Source organism: Hypomesus transpacificus, chromosome 12 (genome assembly GCF_021917145.1).
Source record: "Hypomesus transpacificus isolate Combined female chromosome 12, fHypTra1, whole genome shotgun sequence".
Classification (NCBI taxonomy): domain Eukaryota; kingdom Metazoa; phylum Chordata; class Actinopteri; order Osmeriformes; family Osmeridae; genus Hypomesus; species Hypomesus transpacificus.
Genome location: NC_061071.1, coordinates 2,351,785 through 2,370,979, shown reverse-complemented (window position 1 = coordinate 2,370,979; position 19,195 = coordinate 2,351,785). Strand labels below are relative to the sequence as shown.

Sequence of the window (19,195 nt, the reverse complement as noted above, 5' to 3'; positions counted from 1 at the left end):
GGAGCCGTTATTTTAGCAGAGCCGTTTTAGAGTGAATGAAATTGAATCTGTCATAACCAACTATTGATCCAACGCTTAGCCAATTGGTAGTGTTTTCAAGTGACATTGTTGTTGGAAGTTAATATTTCAAGTTCCTCTTTGACCTAGATTCAAATCATAGGGCATCTGGAACGAATAATTAACTTTCAACTGGGTTATCGCGATATAAATATTGTCTTTAACGGGCCGTCAAGCTGTTTACTGTTTCGCAAGTAAAAATAAGTCACGCAAGGACACTGGGAGTAGACTCTGCCGGATGAAAGCTAAATGGCTGAGATTCAACGTTTGTGTTTCTACGTAAATGGAAAAAGGGTAGGAAGATCCTATATTTTAGTGTTGTTTTAGATTATAATTGCACGTTGATACGTTTTACAATACAATACTACAAGGCTACACCTAGTTCTGTACAATAACTTTCTAGATGGAGTCGAATAGCAATGTTTAAGTGATTACGGAAGTAAATAAAGAAGTAAAATTATATATATATTTTCACACATATATGTTACTTTATTATAATCTTTATGCAAACAGGTAAATGACTATGTGGACCCGGAGACCATGTTACTGTCGTACCTCAGAGAAAAGTGTATCCTTGATGCAAGACGGGGGAATCAAACAGCTATGCTTAGACACTTGGTAAGGTCAGAAAAGATGGAGTAAAATACAAATGAGTTATTCAAGGTTTATTTGTAATAGTTTAGTAAACTATCCTTAAGTATTTATATTTAAGCCTAAATAAATGGGTCACAGAAATTAAGTGCGATCACGTTTTGTCCACCTCATCTTGACAGTGAATTGTGTGATAACTTTTGTGGCATATTTGAATGCAGTGTCTTCGAGCTGAACTTTCTTGTAAATGTGTAGAACCATTACATGGCTTGTTAATATTTTTGATTCTGTTATTTCATATTTATTCTTAACCCCCTGATTCCAGTAAGGATGACAGGCACTAAGTATGGGTGTGGGGGGGGAGGATGTGGAGCTTGCACAGTCATGCTCTCCCGCTACGAGCCCAACAACAAAACTATTGTGTATCCTTTTATTTTCCCTGTATTTAATTAATGTGGTAGACAGTTTTTCATAACTGGGGGCATTTCAACCAATTTTATTTGCATTAATGAATGGGGACAATGATGGTGGATGATATGTCGATAATTATGGTGATCATGACATTGCATTTTGCACTGACACATGAGACACTACTCCTTCACCTACTAGCCATTACTCTGTGAATGCCTGTCTGTTGCCTGTATGCCAACTTCATGGTGCAGCCGTGACCACAGTAGAGGGTATAGGTAACACTAAGACCCGGATTCATCCAGTACAGGTACACACAAACCATTTAAAGGTGCATTTTGGTCAAATCTGAATACATATGTTTATTATGAACTGCATTACGTTTTCAAAACACAATTTGAGTGAATCAAAAGTCACACAGGGAGTGAATTTGTATTTTGTGTTTGTATTGAATAGTGCAGATGTGGCATCACTTTAATGGTTGATGTGTGTTCTTGCAGGAGCGTATAGCCAAGGCCCATGGTTCTCAGTGTGGGTTCTGTACCCCAGGGATGGTGATGTCTATGTACACTCTCCTGAGGAACAAGCCCCAGCCCACCATGGAGGACATCCAAGAGGCTCTGGGGGGTAACACTCAACACAACCAGGAAGCTCTGTTTAGGTCATGCACTCTGACAGAAAATATTTTGATATCATATTGTTTTTCAGGTAATCTGTGTCGGTGCACCGGATATCGTCCCATTGTAGATGGCTGCAAAACCTTCTGTCAGGTATTAACTTCTACATTTCAAAAAGTGTCATTTAACTAACTTGAAGCCTATAACTGCTGTGTGTACTGGGTTACTAAATAGTAATATGTCTCCAGGAATCAAACTGTTGTCAAGCCAACGGCAATGGCAGTTGTTGCATGAATGGAAACTGTCAGCCTGAGAATTGTGAAGAAGTAAGTAAGCTTACTTACAGTCCTTCCTTGGACCTAATCTCAGTCATAAACTATGTTTTCCATAGCACTATTCATAATTTCACGTCATGTTAACGCAAAATCAGAAATTATGTTAGGAATTTAACATTCAAGCTACTTTATCACTCTTAGTCCGTTACTAAATCGTTGTCACACTGTTAAGTCAATTGGTAATTGACATAACATTTTTGAATTGAATAAAAAATGTTGAAAGGATGGTTGTTCTTTCTCCAAGGAGCTTCCTCAGCTGTTTGACAAGGCAGACATGCTCCCTCTGGACCCCAGCCAAGAGCTCATCTTCCCTCCAGAGCTGATAGTGAGACATCAGAGCTAGCCTCGCACGCTGAGCATGACAACACCAAACATCCAGTATAAAATCCCATTGGACAAGGTGTACAGTAACACACAATCACACGTCTGATTCAGGGGCACAGTCAGCTGACACTCGCACACATGACGCTTATCAGAACTTGATCTATGATACAGAGATCTGTGAGATGGCGTGTTCCACTCTTACCAGGTCATGGCGGAGACAGAGACCCAGAAGTCCCAGACGTTCCGTGGGGAGAGGATCACCTGGGTGTCCCCGGTCTCTCTGGAGGAGCTGGTGAAGCTGAAGAGCTGCCACCCTCAGGCTCCTCTGGTCATGGGCAACACCAACATAGGTGTCCACAATCCCTCCACCCACGCTGGTGTACTCTTGGTCAAAATGTCTCATGCTTTTTCAATAAGCCCCTCAGTTTACGGGCAACACGACCACTTGTTTGTTCCCAGGTCCGGACATAAAGTTTAAAGGAGTGCTGCATCCAGTGATCATATCACCGACCAGAGTAAAGGAGCTTTTTGAGGTTACCCAGACACCCCAGGGTTAGACCTAAGACTTAAAACATTTTACCATGCAAACTTCACCAGACAGTTCTTATTTCATCAACAGCTAACTACTGCCGCGGTCAAATCATCGACTCCACCAGCCTCAACCAAAATATAAGTTTTTAACCATTTAGTGAAACTGTTTGTGAACGTTCTGTTCATGTGAGTGTGGATGTGTGGTGCAGGTGTGTGGGTGGGAGCAGGCAGCACGCTGTCAGCCGTGAGGGCCCTGCTGGCCAGGCTGGTAGGGGAGCTGCCCCTGGAGCACACAGAAGTGTTCCGAGCCCTCCTCCAGCAGCTGGGAAACCTGGGTGGACAGCAGATCCGCAACGTGGCAGTGAGTGGACATCTGGCTCGGACGCCAAACCACTGATGTTAACAGATTTAGTGCTCAGATCCCTACGTGGTGTATCCCACCACTGACACAGATTCATGTTGATGTTTAATTGGTTTTTCTTTTTTTGTTTTGTTTTAATGCTATTTGTATTCACTGTGTGTGTGTGTGTTTGTTTGTGATTTAGTCCCTGGGGGGTAACATTGTGAGTGCATATCCAAATTCGGACTTGAACCCTGTCTTAGCTGCTGGGAACTGCAAACTTGAGGTGCTTTCAAAGGGTGAGTAATCAGTTAATAGTTTTCCTGAGACTTCCCAATATGTCAGGTTTCCTAAAGTGAGTTTTTAGACATTGTCGTATTGTCTATTCTGCAGAGGGAAAAGAGGAGATCCCATTGGATAAGGATTTTTTTGTGGGCTTTGGAAAAACAGCCCTTAAACCCAACGCAATCGTCCTGTCTGTTTTTATCCCAGTGTCCAGAAAGGTAAAACGTCAATGAAACCACACACGCCATCTGCTATGACGTGTGTTTGTATTATTGCCGTGTATCATTTATTCATGACACAGCGAGTGTAATGTGCCTCCCGTGCCTGCAGGGGGAGTTTGTGCGAGCGCTCCGACAGGCCCCGAGGAAGGAGAACGCCCTGGCCACCGTGACCACGGGCATGCGGGTGGTGTTCCCAGAGGGCTCCAGCCTGGTCCAGGATCTCAGCCTCTACTACGGAGGCGTGGGCCCATGCACCATCAGCGCCACCAAAACCTGCTCGGCCGTCATAGGGCGGTACGACCAGCTCCCCGTTATCATCAAGCTCAGGAGCTAGGATCTAAAAAACATCCAACTCATTTGAGTTTAACTTTGGAGCCCATCAGTCAATGGTGATGAGAAATATAAATAATGCCCCAAATCACTTACCACCCTCCCTTTGTCCCACCACCACCACCCTTCCACCCCTTCCTTCTGTCCACCAGGCCTTGGAATGAAGAAACCTTGGAGGAGGCGTACTCTGTCCTGCTGGATGAACTTACCCTTCCTCCCAGCACCCCGGGGGGCAAGGTGGAGTTCCGCATGTCCCTCACTCTCAGCCTGCTCTTCAAATTCTACCTGGAGATACAGCAGGCACTCAGAGAGATGGTAGGACCCAGCTGGGTGTAAACCCCTCAGTCATGCCCTGGGTGGAACACAACTGATTGCTTTGGCCTTTGACAGCTATATTTGGTGAGAAGGGATTTGGGGCATTGAGAATGTGTTTCCTTGTTAGGGTGTGACCACAGAGGTCCTGTCCCAGGAGATGAGCAGTGGTATCCAGCCTCTCCCCCACCAACTGCAACCCAGCCTTCAGGAATTCCAGGTTTGACCTGTGGTCCACCATCAGGTGTTGCAATGCTGTTATTATTTAATTTCATGTCTCTGTCCAGCTAAAGGTCAGGTGTGTGAATGTGTGTGTTGCAGGCGGTGGCAGGGGGCCAGGAGGGTCAGGACCTGGTGGGCCGTCCCATCATGCATCGCTCTGCCATCAGCCAGGCTACAGGCGAGGCGGTGTACTGTGACGACATGCCTAAGAGGGACGGAGAGCTCTTCCTCGTTTTGGTCACCAGCACCCGAGCACACGCTAAGATCATGTAAGAGAACAGGGATTTTAAAACATGACTTCATGGATTGCATGATTCCATCCTAATTCCGGGATAGTGGACCCTTCAGATATACCGTTATATACAGTGCTCTCTGCATATCATTCTTTACCCACACTACTGCCGATCTGGTTGTTTTCTAATTATTCGCTATTAATCGTTGATCTAAAATGGGTTATGTTTATACAGTTAATGTAGAGGAGTTTGGTATTAATACATACTGTATGCGTTATCCCAGCAGTCCATACCCCTTTACACTAACCCATTGTGTGTTTTGACAGAGTTGTTTACAGTGAGGATCTATAGTCATCTATTAAGGTTGCACATGATCTTCGTCAACAAGCTCAAACCTCCCCATTCCATACAACAACCATTCACCCTGGGCCTCTTTGTGTCAGCTGGCCTCATTTCCTGTAAAGGAAATTCCAAATAAATGTTTATAGCCATAGGGATTTATTTTGTTGTAATTCAATATTCATTTGTAATTCAATATTCATTTGGACAGGGAGCCACAAAAGCTTGGCCAAATTAGAGTCACGCGCGATAAGGCAAGTGTTTTGTAACTACGATGATGTGACTTTAGGGACTGTCCTTTTCCCAGAGACTTGGATGTGAGCCAGGCTCTCCAGTTCCCTGGAGTGGTGGACGTCATCACATGGCGAGACATCCCTGGGAAGAAGGTGCGCCCGTTCTGTGGCTACGAAGAGGAACTGCTGGCTGAGAAGGAGGTACAGTACATGGGGTCGATATCAACACCCCCTCGGGCCATGATTTTGGAGGCTGCATTTGTTTTTGCACACTGAGAATAACCAGCATCTGTATGTTGAGAAATAAGCCGTGTCAAAGTGCCTGCGCCCCCTAGGTGTCTTGCGTGGGACAGATTGTGTGTGCGGTGGTCGCTGACACCAAGCCACACGCTAAACGCAGCGCTGCCGCTGTGAAGATCGTCTATGAAGATCTGCCAGATCCCCTCTTCACCGTCGAGGTCTGGTCTCATAACGACACCTCCCAAAAAACATATGTTGTTCTTGTTCCATTTGAACTGTTTTGCTCACTTTGTTACTTTTATACACCCTCTGTCTTTCTCTCATGCACACACACACACACACCCACACACACACACCCACACACACACACACACCATGGGTAGGAGGCTATGGAGAAACGGTCCTTTTTTAAACCTGAGCGGGTTATCGAGAGGGGTCATGTGACCGAGGCCTTCGCTGCAGTGGACCAAGTTCATGAAGGTGCAGTACCGCCGCGTTGTGTTGATACGGAATTAACACAACCTTTCCCTGACTGCATGGCTGATCTTTCAAAGGAAAATAACAAAATTATAGTTTGAAAAATAACTTCAAATACACAGACACATTTTCAATGTTTGTTTTCTAATCACATCCCAGGAGAGATACGACTAGGTGGGCAGGAGCATTTCTACATGGAAACCCAAAGCATGCTGGTGGTTCCCACAGGAGAGGAGAAGGAGCTAGATGTCTATATATCAAGCCAGCACCCATCATACACCCAAGTAACCTCTACTCCATGAAATCTGAAATGTCTAGGATTTAGTTTTTCCTTCAACGACGACATTTCCCCTTTTTCAAATGTAATGTACTGATATGTCTATGTTTTATTTAAGGAAGCCATTGCAGAGACACTTTCCATACCCTCAAATAGAGTGTCCTGCCATGTGAAAAGGATTGGAGGAGCTTTTGGAGGGAAGCTCACTAAAACAACTGTTCTGGCTTGCGTCACCTCTTTGGCTGCATGGAAGTATGTCCATGTAGGCTTTGTTGACATAGATTATGATTTGATAAGTCATAATAAACATAATAGACTCGATAAGTCTTATTTCATAGAGAAGTGGATACTTAGAAAATGTCACTTTGTTTGTTGATGTGTAATCTCTATGTAGGCTTGGGCGACCGGTGCGTTGTATTCTAGAAAGAGGAGAAGATATGCTTATCACTGGGGCTCGGCATCCTGTTCTGGGAACATACAAGGTGCTTTCCTCACTGTTGCTTAGCTCATGTCTGTCAAATGTACAGTATGCTTTGCTTTCATAAGGTGACAGTTAAGATATCTTAAGTGGAACTTAAACTTTGAAGTGTTTCAGGTTGGCTTTATGAAGGACGGAAGGATTGAAACTGCGGACCTACACTACTATGCCAACAGCGGCAACACTGTGGATGAGTCTGTTCTGGTGAGACGTTTTTGGAGAGCTTCATCTCTACCAGCTCAAAGTCCTCAATGAGATATGGGCCCCATTGGACCAGACATGGGTCTTCTTCACCCTGATGTTTTCTCTCCAACAGGTCATTGAGAAGATTCTCCTACAAATGGACAACGCCTACAAGATCCCCAACCTGAGAGGCCGAGCTGTGGCCTGCAGAACCAACCTGCCCTCCAACACGGCGTTCAGAGGCTTCGGCGTGCCCCAGAGCATGCTGGTCGTCGAGTGCATGATCAACGACGTGGCCGCAAAGTTGGGCCGCACCGCCGAAGAGGTCAGCGGAGGAAGGGGTTGTGACTAGTTAAAGATGGCGGTTTGGGGGGAGGATTAGAATTGGTCTGATGGTCAGAACCTTTTTCTTTGATGTCGTGTCTGAGCAGGTCCGTGAGATGAATATGTACAAGGGGGTATCCATGACCCACTTCAAGTTTGAGTTTGACCCTGAGAACCTGTGGCGATGCTGGGATGAGTGCAAGGTGAAGTCGGATTACGACGCTCGACGCAAGTCCATCACCGAGTTTAACAAGCAAAATCGCTGGAAGAAGAGAGGTCTTTCCCTTATCCCTATCAAATATGGCATCGCATTTGCCGAAGGCTTCCTCAATCAGGTAAAATTTGCTCGTAAATCATGTGAATCCATCTTCCTTTGTTAATTATATGCAGAACAGCCTAACAATAATGACCTGTGTGTGTCTTGTGTGCGTGTGCATGTGTACATGTTTTTGTGTGTAAAAGGCTGCAGCCCTGGTGCATATCTACAAGGACGGCTCGGTTCTGGTCAGTCACGGAGGGACAGAGATGGGCCAGGGGATCCACACTAAAATGCAGCAGGTTCCCTCCTTTTGTCGAAGAGAAACTCTAACGACAACAGCTAAAGCTTCCCTGCTTAACTTCCGGATGTTTCTTCCTCTCCCCAGGTGGCGAGTCGTGAGCTCCACATCCCCATCTCTCTCATCCACATCACCGAGACCAACACCAGCACTGTGCCCAACACCTGCCCCTCTGCTGCGTCCTATGGCACGGATGCCAATGGCATGGCAGTCAAGGTGCCGTTGAACTATGATGATGCCCAGTCACTGGTCTAGAAACATTCTCACCTTTCAATAACCTAGCTGATTCCCAGGTTGCTTACCTCTGTGTGTGTGTGTGGGTGTGTGTGTGTGTGTCTCAGGATGCCTGCCAGATTTTGTACCAGCGATTGCAACCCCTAATTAAGAAGAACCCTGAAGGCACATGGAAGAGCTGGGTATGTTACAGTGATCATATACAGTATTCATTCATTCATTCAAGTCATTTATCATTCTTCTTTCAGAATTCATATACATTTTATTCAACAAAACTAAACTGTTAAAATAGTTTAAAACAGTACATGTATTTGGTTATAATTGTAAAGGTTTTGTCTTCCTATTCACACGTAGGTGACCTCAGCTTTCTTTGAGAAGATCAGTCTGTCAGCCACTGGATTCTACAAGTATGTCACATACAGTATCTGAGATTCATGAAGCTACTTCATGTGCATGTCCGAAAACCGTTCCACATTCACTGAAATGTGCCCATTGTTTGTTTTGTAGGGGCCATGATGGGTATATGGACTGGGAGAAACAGGAGGGCCAGCCCTATTCCTATTACACCTATGCTGTGTGCTGCTGTGAGGCTGAAGTGGACTGCCTGACAGGGGACTACAGGGTTAGGGGGCTTTTTACTGCATATTCCATTTGCAATTCACATCACTAGAATTCTACCTCTTTTGAATTTCTGAACCATTTTAATGAGGAGCTTTTTTTTGGGGGGGGGGGCGTTCTTTATTCAGACTTTGAGGACGGACATTGTGGTGGACATTGGCCGCAGTGTTAATCCATCTGTAGACATTGGTCAGGTGAGACTAATTCTCCAGAACCAAACATGTAAAAGTATATAATATAGAACATGATCATCATAGATCAACATACAATTGAATGGTGTGCACATGTGTGCACACGTGTGTGTGTGTTTCAGATTGAAGGGGCATTTCTCCAGGGCCTTGGTCTTTACACCATGGAGGAGCTGAAGTTCTCTCCATCTGGAGTGCTGTACACACGTGGCCCCTCCCAGTACAAGATCCCTGCCGTCTGTGACATTCCTCTGAAGTTCAACACCTATCTGCTGGCTGGGTCTGACAACTCGCATGCCATCTACTCATCAAAGGTGTGTCACTCTCTTTATATTAATCTGTCATCCTTGTTCTCTCTCTCGCTCTCTCTCTCTTATCGTCAAGAGGCTGCTCAGTGCCAGTCTGTGAGATTCTGACGGCTCTCTCATGTTCTCTGCAGGGTATCGGAGAACCCATCCTGTTCTTGGGTAGCTCTGTGTTCTTCGCCATCAAAGATGCTGTGGCGTCAGCGCGCGCTGAGGTGGGGATGAACGGCCCCTTCACACTGAACAGCCCTGCCACCCCTGAGAGAACCTGCCTAGCATGTGCCACCCCTTTCACACAGAGGGTAGGTAGATGCCACGTGGCGTCATAATGCCCACATGTTCATATCCCTGCAGTGGTAGAAATTCAATTCAATTTATTTGATCAATAATAAAAAAATAACTGGTCTTTTTTTTTTTCTTAAGCGCATGCCAGCAAGAGCAAGAAAAACTGATAGTATTGTTATATATCGAATGCCATTCTTAGAAAGTAATGGGATTATCTCACTTCACAGATTCCCACCAGTCAACCAGGATCCTTCAAACCATGGGCTTTGGATATCTAGAAGAGAAGCTTTTTACAATGTTTAAGGTTACATTACATCTACCATGTATTAACATAGCAAATGGCATGCACATATGAAGTTGTTATACTCATATAGTTCACTGACACAGAGATACTAACTTGAAATGATTGACAATGATTGAAGATGCAGGGGCACCGCTAGGGTTTCTGGGACCCTTGGCTAATTAGTACTCTAAGAAATCAAAGAATCTGACAATCATCCTAATCTTTCCCCCCATTACGGGACCACTTCAAAGATGTACTAACATAACATTTTATTGTGTAATAGTTTGTGCTATCACTGACTGATGGTTTTATGTCATAACACATGTTAATCTTTCATATCTGTACAGACATGGCTTATACAGAAGTTGAAAGACCTTGGTATACTCAGTTCAAGTTGTGTGCTGTGTTATTTCCCTAAATTGCTATCAAGGATATGAATGTCTTCAGCTTACATTCCACCATTCCATATTTTGTGTGCTGGCTCCATATTAATAAATCACACAAAAACTATTGCAAGTTTACAAGTTTATTTCAAGTAAATGTTTCTGTCACACAGCTTAATTAAATAGAAAGCTAAAACATTTTTAATTAAAGTTGAACTTTTTTGGGGCATATTTATTAATTATTGGAAAGAATTCTAGCTTTTTCATTAAGCAAACATCCTAGCAATGAGTCCTAAATAACTTTCATACCATCCCCAAAAAACGGTACAAGAGGAACCTGAAAACCAAACAGACATTTTTCCCATCTTATTCAAGTTCACTGCCAGCTCACACATTGATACTCCATGGTTTGAAAATTCCTTCCTTTGTACATGGCACCTTGAAAAGCAAAAAGTAAATTTTAATGGAGTAGTGTAACACCTGACATTTACAAAATGTGCAGACAAGTCCTTACCTTCTGTGTGAACTGGTCGATGCAGGCCATTCGGATCTTCTCAGCAGTGGCAGGGGAACTCAGGGAGAAAGTCTCGTCTAGTCCCCTATCCCTACGGGCAGCAGCGATGGCCTCTTTGATGGCGAAGAATATGGTGCAGCCAAAGAACACTGGGGGCTCACCGATACCCTGTAAAACAGTATTCCAACTGCATATTTACATATCAAGAGAGTTCAATTGAACTATTTGGCAATTACCAAATTGTCAGTTGTTTTCTTTGCTTGTGTGTTCAGATTGTGTGTACAGTGTTCAGATTGCCTTAGACATGTAGATGGCATAAGGGTTCTCTGCATTGGCCAGCAGGTGGACGTTAAGCTGGGGAGGGATGTCACATAAAGCAGGGATCTTGTATTGAGAAGGGCTTCGAGTCATAAGGACCCCCTCTGATGAGAACTCCAGCTCCTCTATGGTGTACAGGCCAATGCCTTGGACGAAACCTCCCTCGATCTGAAACCAGCGGCACAATATCCAAAACTGTATTACAGAGAAAACGCATCATTTCCCATGTCTTCAGCCACTGAAACTCTGTGAACATCTTGTTCACACTTTTGTGGTCTGCGTTTCGTCTCAGCCAGTGTGTTTTGACCGCACCTGTCCAATATCGAGAGCCGGATTGATGCTTTTTCCAACGTCCATCACAATATCTGTCCTGATGTTCTGCAAGAAAGACATGAATTTCGTTTGTGTGGTACACCTTCTCAGATTTCAGTAAGTCAAATAGTTGTTGGTTTGGAGGAAGACCCTACTTTGTGGTCTCCTGTTAGACAGTCTATCTCTACTTCTGAGCAGCAGGCCCCAAAGGTAAAGTAGTAGTAAGCTGGACCCTCGCTCTTCTCCCAGTCTATGCTGGTGTGTGGTCCCCTGCAACAACACATTACATTCACCACATTTAAATCATAAGATGGTGGATGGTTTCAAATGTCAACATGTCTAGGTCAACTGTGATGTTACATACATGAAGAACCCAGTTGCAGTTAAACTGATTTTCTGACAGTAAGCCTCGACGACCTGAGAATAAAGAACTACACAGTTAGAGCACAGTAAGAGAAAAGGGAATGTAGTCTGAATGTTTCATTAAGATAGCCAGTTGAGTGTTTTTGCTTACCCATTGTTTCCAGGTGCTTTTGGGATTTGTCTTCATGACTGGCTCTAGACGTCTCATCAGTTTCTCACAAGCATCCTGAAAGCACCAACCACTGTGTGAGACTCCAAAACACCAACAGAACACCAGGGGAACTTGGCTGAAGAACCTGTGTGTTCCGTGAGATGGTGGCTAGTACCTTCACTGCCATGCCCACAGCATCAGTACCAAAGGATGCAGCCGAGGGGGCAGCGTTGGGGACGCTGCCGGTACACGTCTCCTTGATATAGATAGAGGACATGGGGACCCTCAGAATGCGACTAGCAATCTGAAACCGTCGAAGGAAGGACGTTTTGGACGGTTTATTCCAAACCCATATGGTTTATGATTAGAAACAGTAATATGTGGAATTTCATGTGAAATGAGTATCCAAGCCCACCTGAATGGCCTTGGTATTGATACCTTGGCCCATTTCCGTCCCCCCATGGGTCACCAGCACCGAGCCATCTTTATAAATGTTGATCAGCGCTGCACCCTGGTCACGACAAATACATTTCATTGACAGTGTTCCATGCAGTCACCGCTGGACAGTATACGAGGTCATCATTTCCTCACCTGGTTGTAGAAGCCTTTAGAGAAGCCCACTCCAAACTTCAGCGGCACGACCGAGATGCCTCTCTTCTTCCATTGGTTGAAGACGTTGAACTGCTGAATGGCTTGCAGGCGCTCCTGGTAGCCAGCCTTGTCCAGACAATCGTCCCAGCAGCGTATCATGTCCCTGGGGGAAAATAGCTGCTTGTGGTGGGTGAGGCACTCTTCTGCCTGGTACATGTTGATCTGCCTCACCTGTAAAAAGACACATGCCAAGGTGAGTACTACCTAGAATGTCCTAGCGTTGCGATTAACCGTACATGACAAATCATTGTCGATGCAGTCCCACAAACCCAGACCTTGTGCGGGGGAAGAGCACATCGCACTGCCACCTCGTGGAGGATGCTCTCCATCACAGTAAGACCCTGTGGGGCTCCGAAGCCACGGAAGGCAGTGTAGGAAGGCAAGTAGGTCTTACACACCAATCCCCGGCCACGCAAGTTGGGGATCTTGTATCCATTGTCCATGTGGAGCAAAGCTTTCTCCATGATCTGAAAAACACAGTATGGACACTCAAGTGTCTGCTGCTTACTATGGGCGTAAATGGGTTGAAACTCGAAAGACACGTTTTCTTTATGCGCCTACGAAAGATGATTCATCCAGAGTGCACCCTCCGTTGCTGTAGTAAGTGATGTCGACCGCCACGATTGTCCCGTCGTGGTTGTATCCCACCTGAACGGAGAGCATGCCATCATCGAAAAGAGGGTTTGTGTTTCATGACAATACAAGTCATCCTGTTGCTATTCTCTGGAGATTCAGAAGAGAGGCTGGTCTAGAATACCTTGTACTTCCCTAGGAAGGGGTGTCTACCACTGGTAATCAGCATGTCATCCCCACGATCCAGAGAGCAGCGAACAGCTCGCCCAGTCCTGCAATGAAGAGGGACTTCATCAGATCTGCTCCAATACGTCAATACGTCAACCGTTCATCGGTAACATTTGATACTTCTTACTTGTATGCAGCGGTGGCTGTGATGGCAGAGAGATTAGCGACCTTCATGACCTTGCCGCCAAACGCTCCTCCAAGCCGCTTGACGTGGCAGGTGATCTTGTTGGAGTCGATGCCTAGTGTGATCCCTACGATTTCCTAATGTAGCAGGGGAGATAAACAGGACAGAGAACCGAGCAGCACATTACTCAAATGTATTTTTTGTCCGATCCTTTGTCCGTGTTTTTTTTCATTAACTAATAAAAAGGAAACTGTATCTAACCTGAGCATACGCTGAATGTTGGCTGGCGACAAACAGGTCCAACTCTCCATTCTCACCTTTGGGCACTGCAATCACACCCTGGGTTTCCATGTAAAAATGCTCCTGGCCGCCCATATATATTTCATCTGTTTCCAACATGTTAGCATTGTCATAGATGCAGTTAGAGTAAAAGTACAATACAATCTGTGAATCTATTTAAATGCAGAAATGCCATACTGATGTACCCTCCAAAATGTGCTCCACTGTCTTAAAGGCCACATCCACATCCCCCCTCTGCAGTTTTCTCTGAGGGTCGAAAAAGGACTGATGATGGATAGCATCCTGGAGAAAGATAAATAGATTTAGAGATCTAATTCTGGAAGAATCGATGTAAGGTTTCAGAATCAGATCAGTTCTGCATGTACCTCTATAGTGAAGAAGACTGGCAGTATGTCTTCATAGGTGACCTGGACCTTCTGGGCTGCTCTCCTGGCCTGCTCTCTGGTCTCCGCCACCACTGCTCCGATGATCTGGCCCACGCAACACACCTGCAGACCAACACACACAGACAGTCAGACGGACAAACAAACCTTTACACACACAAGTATGTCAGGGTCAGTCCCCTTGTCATCTTGGCATGATGGGAGTTGTAAAGGTCCGTACTTCCTCCTCAGCAAACAGCTCCTCTGGGTTGTTGAACCACAGTCTCTTGTTCTGACCGGGCACGTCCCGGGCAGATAAGAACGTCACCACACCAGACATCCCCAGAGCTTCAGATGGGTCAATGTTGCTGGTGTACATGGAGGAAGGCATACACTCTAATCGAGCAGGATGGATAACCACTGCAGTGAATATATAACCACTTTAGGATATATCTCGCATACTCTGATTTAGGTCGTCTATGAAGGCAACTTACATGAGCTTAGCATGCGCTCGCGTGCTGGTCACCATGAACACAAAGAGCTCCCCCTGAACGGGCGGAAGGTCATCATAGTACTTGGCCTCTCCTGTGGCCTGCTCGTAAGAGGCCTGGTGCTCTTTGGGACGACCCACAGGGTCATCAATGGGCTGGCCGTCAGGAACAAGCTACAGGAAGTATACAAATGAGCAGTTCCCATGTCTTATGTTTTATAGATGAATACGATAATGATGTTTGAGAGCAAACCTGGAAAGAGTGATGTCCATGGGGAACCTCGTTCTTGAAGGGCTTCAGAGCACTGAGATGTTCCAATGGCAGTCCATTTACACTTACATCCTGCATACACAACATTTACCATCGATGTTCATGGTCTTTTTAGTTTGCTGTAACAGAAATGCTTATATGAAGAATTTTGGGGGAGGCAAAATTATTTTCTTTGCTCCAACTTTGTCCTACCCTCTCGTGCAGATTCTGCACCACCTGCATGTAGAACTTGAAGAAAAAGCTGAGAGCGAGTGTCTTCCGGTACTCCACTTTCCCACCGTGTATAAGCGGAGACACGTCCACCTCGTCCTCCAGGAGTCTGCAGGCCTCAGCAAGGAGCTCCTCTCCCCAGGACCTAACACAAGGCCAGCTCAGTTAGCTCATATCTGAACATACAGTATGGTTGGACAGTGTCTCTCATACAAACTATCATAAGTAATGCGCTTGTCATAAGTACGCCTACCGGCCCACAAGCTGTTCACATGTGTGTTCAACCTTCACCAGGGAAGGTCCAACACCTCCGTAGAAAATGTGGAGAGACTCTACTAGATTGGTATCCTTCTTAATGGCCACCTTCATACCAGAGTTTACAATGGAGAACGAAAACTCTCTTCGCTGGGCCTGACGGAAGGCTGACACAAACTCCCACTGCAGGCAGGGCACACCACGCATGATTAGTTAGACTTTGTGATTAGTTCATGTGTTCTCAGCATTGTTTAGACACACATGCACACATTACAATTGTTATGACAGAATAAAAAGGACAATACTCACTGGTTTGGAGAAGGGAATGTCAATCGCCAGAAGGACTTCATTTGGTCTGAGAGCTGTTTTTCCAAAGTCTGTGAAAAGCTTCTCATTCAAAAGAATCTTCCTTGACCCATCTAACCAAAAAACAAACGTTCCGTTTTAAAAGAATTCAAAAAGAGGAACAAAATTGAATCAACTGAATTGAACATTCATCAACAGTACCTTTTGAAATGACGAGCAGTGTGCATTCCAAGGCAGCTAAAATGCTGTTGAGATCGTACTTGGGATTTGCACTCAGAATATTGCCTCCAATAGTCTGTAGACATCATAAATTACCACTTTATGACCACTGTCAAATTATAACCACTGTAGTCTTGTGGTTGGTGTGAGTACAGTATTGTGGACATGCCATGTTGGTGGAGTCACAGTGTTGGTAAACTCACGGCCATGTTGCGGATCTGTTTCCCTGCCAGACACTGCAGAGTCTGGAGCAATGCCTGGAACCCTTTGGTCTTCTCCATCTCCATCTCCCCAACAACCCTCTGCAGCTCCTCCTTCAGGTTAGACAGAGTGCAGGCAGCCCCTACATTCAGGCCTGCACGTGGACACACAGAGATGAGCTAATGCTGGGATACATAATTGCTGTATGAGTGTGTTTGTCATTAAAGTTTCTAATTCACCGTTCTTCCCCCAGCTAAGAGATTTTAAATCTGAAATTCTTCCTGCATAGATAACCAAAGGATGGTAGACTCCTTTCAGCAACATCTTTGGTCCTGTTAGAACACAGACAGATAATGTGAATTTAGAATATAATTACCACCAATGGCTGAGTGAATTCAAGAAAACATTTATGTTTTTGACTAAACACAATTAATAATGCTTATCAGAGATCATTACCAAGAGTTGTGTTGCCAACTACCAGAGGGGCATCTGGGTGCTCTGATTTCAAGTTCAATAGGTCCGATAAATCGACTGGACAGACCAACGTCACTCTTTCTCCTTGGAAACGCAGGAAACCAACTCCATTTTCTTTCTCCATGATCTGGTAATGTAATATGTTTGAGAACCAAGGAGACACAACAAAATTAACTTAGTTTTCTTAGAGCTGATAACACATGTGGGAAACTCTGTCCAGATTGACATTTATGGATGACTAGGGCCTACTCACCATCAGCTCAGGGGGAAATATCAGGTCTTGAGATGGGTCAAGAGGCAATACCTCGTCCATACAGAAAAGCTCTTGGCAGATCTACCGGTCAACAACAACACAATAGTTCAATAACAACACAATGGTTTGTCTAAAATGATGGATGGTCATTCCTGGGTTGTGTTCATACATCTCCATCTTCATGGCTGTTGGTTCCATTTTGCGGACAGCACTTTCCACCGCCCTCTCCATTCTGGCAGCATTCTGAGGTCTGGCATTGGACAGCAGATGTGTATCATAAAAGGTGTGTCACAGAATGAAAAAAACAGCTGTTGAATGTTGTTAAATTGAAGGAATCCACATGGGGTGTTGCACTCTTGAGTCATGTGCAGGCATGCTTTTGATCTGTATGTTTAAAAGAAGCTTGAAGAATGAAGTCAATGACATAACTCACACCACAGAACGTCTTGAATCCATCAATGATTGGCCGGTAGCCAGTGCAGCGGCATAGGTTTCCTGGAGAAACGTAACAAAGGTCAGATGTGGAGAGGTAGACTTGGCTATGGTCATCCTAAAAACATTGGGAAATATGCAGGGTTGGTTTTTTAGATGTAGCCAAAGGTGGGAATGATTCGTTACCCCCCAGAGCCTCTCGGATGTCCTCCATGGTGGGCTGGGGCTTGTTCCTCAGGAGGGTGTACATAGACATCACCATCCCTGGGGTACAGAACCCACACTGAGAACCATGGGCCTTGGCTATACGCTCCTGCAAGAACAAAAGTTACGCAGATAATACAAACAGCCGGACTAGAGGATAAGCTCAGTCTGTGTGGACACAAGATCTTTTACCTGGACAGGGTGCAGCTTGGTCTTGGTACTGCCAATGCCCTCAACAGTAACCACAGCAGCCCCATGCAGGGTGCAGATAGGCTGGAGGCAGGCGTTAACAGTGTAGTGACTTGAGGTTAAATGTTAAGGAAAATCTGAACCTAAACTGATAGTTCCAGCATTCTAGTGGAGACACACAACAATTTCCAAAACAAACGGTTACAATAGTATGTCAAATATCATGGATGAAGTTAATCTCTCATTCAAACTGAGAGTTTAAAAAGTTAAGGATACAGAACCTTGTTCTGCTGGTAGTCATATCTGGACACCATAACAGTACAGGCCCCACATCCACCTCCCCCACAGCCATACTTGGCCCCAGTCAGCCCCACTGCATTAATAGAAAAGTAGGTAGAAAGGTATCTTTCTTATTCAATGATCATTCTCAATCCTTCTTTGTTTGTCTACAAATCATGAGCACATTAACTGTGAGCATGATGTTGTTTTGAGGTAAAGTATACCTTTCCGTCTGAGAAAGCTAAGCAAAACTTCCTCTGGGTCTGGATTCTTCTCTGTGATCTGAGACAAACACATGCACACAAACACTCTCAATTTGTTGTTGGGTGGGTGACACACATTGTATACCCTTTCAAATACTTTAGATGGATAAAGGTTTAAGGCTTCCTTGAGGCTTAATATACAAAAATCTCAAGACAATCTCAGCATTGTATCTGATGATACGCTCCCAGACAATCAGTATCAGGAGTCTTCTTTAATATCCTGGAGACAGACTGTGAAAACGTCTAGAAAAGAAGTAGAAGGGCTACTGCATCTAATCAATGGTATTAAGTGTGGCAAGTCACTGGGTACAACTAGTGGGGAAATCAGCTGACTGTCATGTGTTTTTTTACTGGAACAAGTGATTTTGAGGGGAGGTTAAGTTTAAAAAAAAATCAGTAGTATTCTACAGTTAATGCCTAATATTATCAGTACACTGTTGGAACATTTAAACATAACCAATTATAAAAAATGATCAACACAAAAATACCTCTGTATCTAGATATTTCATGCTTAATTCACTATAGGTTATTGATGTGTACTCTAATGGTCATATATTTTAATGTCAAACATTCACGAATGCATCATCTTCATGCATCAATCATCTTACACATAATATTACATATCATTTTGAGGTAAAATATACTTTTGGTGTGGTTATTATCATTATTATTATTATTATTACTACATATCTTGTCATTTTATCAAGCAATTAGTAGAGATTTGCTGTTATTTTGATTGTATCTCTAACATTTTCCATAAAATACTCATGTTCAGGTTAGGTGAATAAAGATAATAAATGCATGATGAATGAAGAACAAACTAATGAATGAATGAAGGAATAAATTAATAAATTAAGAAAGACAACATAAATGTGTCATATCTGCTTTCTAAAGTCTTACCTTTTTGCCATTTATGAAGAGGATCAACTCACTGCATCTAGACTGAGAAGACATAATTGAGAAAATCACTTCCCACTCACCTCCACCACTTGAAACAGCATATCTGCACTTAAATACTACATCTTTGGGGTGGGCACGTGTTA

General features: G+C 44.3%; 2 protein-coding genes across 2 annotated transcripts; one reads left to right on the top strand and one right to left on the bottom strand.

Moving 5' to 3' along the window:
• Positions 1–10,331, top strand: aox6 (aldehyde oxidase 6). Its single transcript, XM_047031573.1, has 35 exons — positions 1–351; positions 571–625; positions 974–1,070; positions 1,258–1,366; positions 1,557–1,683; positions 1,765–1,826; positions 1,922–1,999; positions 2,253–2,333; positions 2,538–2,682; positions 2,792–2,884; positions 3,073–3,224; positions 3,409–3,502; positions 3,597–3,706; positions 3,819–4,003; positions 4,192–4,354; positions 4,482–4,571; positions 4,673–4,842; positions 5,453–5,579; positions 5,714–5,836; positions 6,002–6,098; positions 6,255–6,379; positions 6,491–6,624; positions 6,767–6,854; positions 6,968–7,054; positions 7,167–7,358; positions 7,465–7,692; positions 7,820–7,915; positions 8,002–8,130; positions 8,256–8,330; positions 8,503–8,555; positions 8,656–8,770; positions 8,895–8,960; positions 9,080–9,268; positions 9,394–9,561; positions 9,772–10,331. The coding sequence occupies exons 1-35, from the start codon at positions 307–309 to the stop codon at positions 9,820–9,822; spliced, it is 3,999 nt and encodes a 1,332-aa protein (XP_046887529.1). The 5' UTR covers positions 1–306; the 3' UTR covers positions 9,823–10,331.
• Positions 10,332–10,597: 266 nt separating this feature from the next.
• aox5 (aldehyde oxidase 5) lies at positions 10,598–19,134 on the bottom strand. The gene is made up of 35 exons (XM_047031257.1): positions 19,053–19,134; positions 18,114–18,171; positions 17,887–17,983; positions 17,614–17,722; positions 17,404–17,530; positions 17,219–17,280; positions 16,955–17,035; positions 16,786–16,866; positions 16,515–16,659; positions 16,298–16,390; positions 16,061–16,212; positions 15,840–15,933; positions 15,642–15,751; positions 15,331–15,515; positions 15,060–15,222; positions 14,850–14,939; positions 14,601–14,770; positions 14,348–14,474; positions 14,110–14,232; positions 13,930–14,026; positions 13,706–13,830; positions 13,448–13,581; positions 13,277–13,364; positions 13,081–13,167; positions 12,795–12,986; positions 12,460–12,723; positions 12,284–12,379; positions 12,044–12,172; positions 11,869–11,943; positions 11,719–11,771; positions 11,510–11,624; positions 11,355–11,420; positions 11,022–11,210; positions 10,725–10,892; positions 10,598–10,648 (listed from the first exon to the last, which is right to left on the bottom strand). Exons 1-35 carry the CDS (start codon positions 19,104–19,106, stop codon positions 10,598–10,600), a joined length of 4,050 nt encoding a protein of 1,349 aa, XP_046887213.1. The 5' UTR covers positions 19,107–19,134.
• Positions 19,135–19,195: the final 61 nt, after the last annotated feature.

Excerpts from the sequence above, each read along its gene's own strand:
- aox5 (XM_047031257.1), bottom strand. The coding sequence starts at position 19,106 with ATGTCTTCTCAGTCTAGATGCAGTGAGTTGATCCTCTTCATAAATGGC. Across the intron at positions 16,867-16,954 it reads ACAGCCATGAAGATGGAGAT|ATCTGCCAAGAGCTTTTCTG; the intron begins GTATGAACACAA and ends GTTGACCGGTAG. Across the intron at positions 10,649-10,724 it reads TCGACCAGTTCACACAGAAG|GTGCCATGTACAAAGGAAGG; the intron begins GTAAGGACTTGT and ends TTGCTTTTCAAG.
- aox6 (XM_047031573.1), top strand. The coding sequence starts at position 307 with ATGGCTGAGATTCAACGTTTGTGTTTCTACGTAAATGGAAAAAGG. Across the intron at positions 1,827-1,921 it reads GCTGCAAAACCTTCTGTCAG|GAATCAAACTGTTGTCAAGC; the intron begins GTATTAACTTCT and ends ATATGTCTCCAG. Across the intron at positions 7,916-8,001 it reads TCCACACTAAAATGCAGCAG|GTGGCGAGTCGTGAGCTCCA; the intron begins GTTCCCTCCTTT and ends TCCTCTCCCCAG.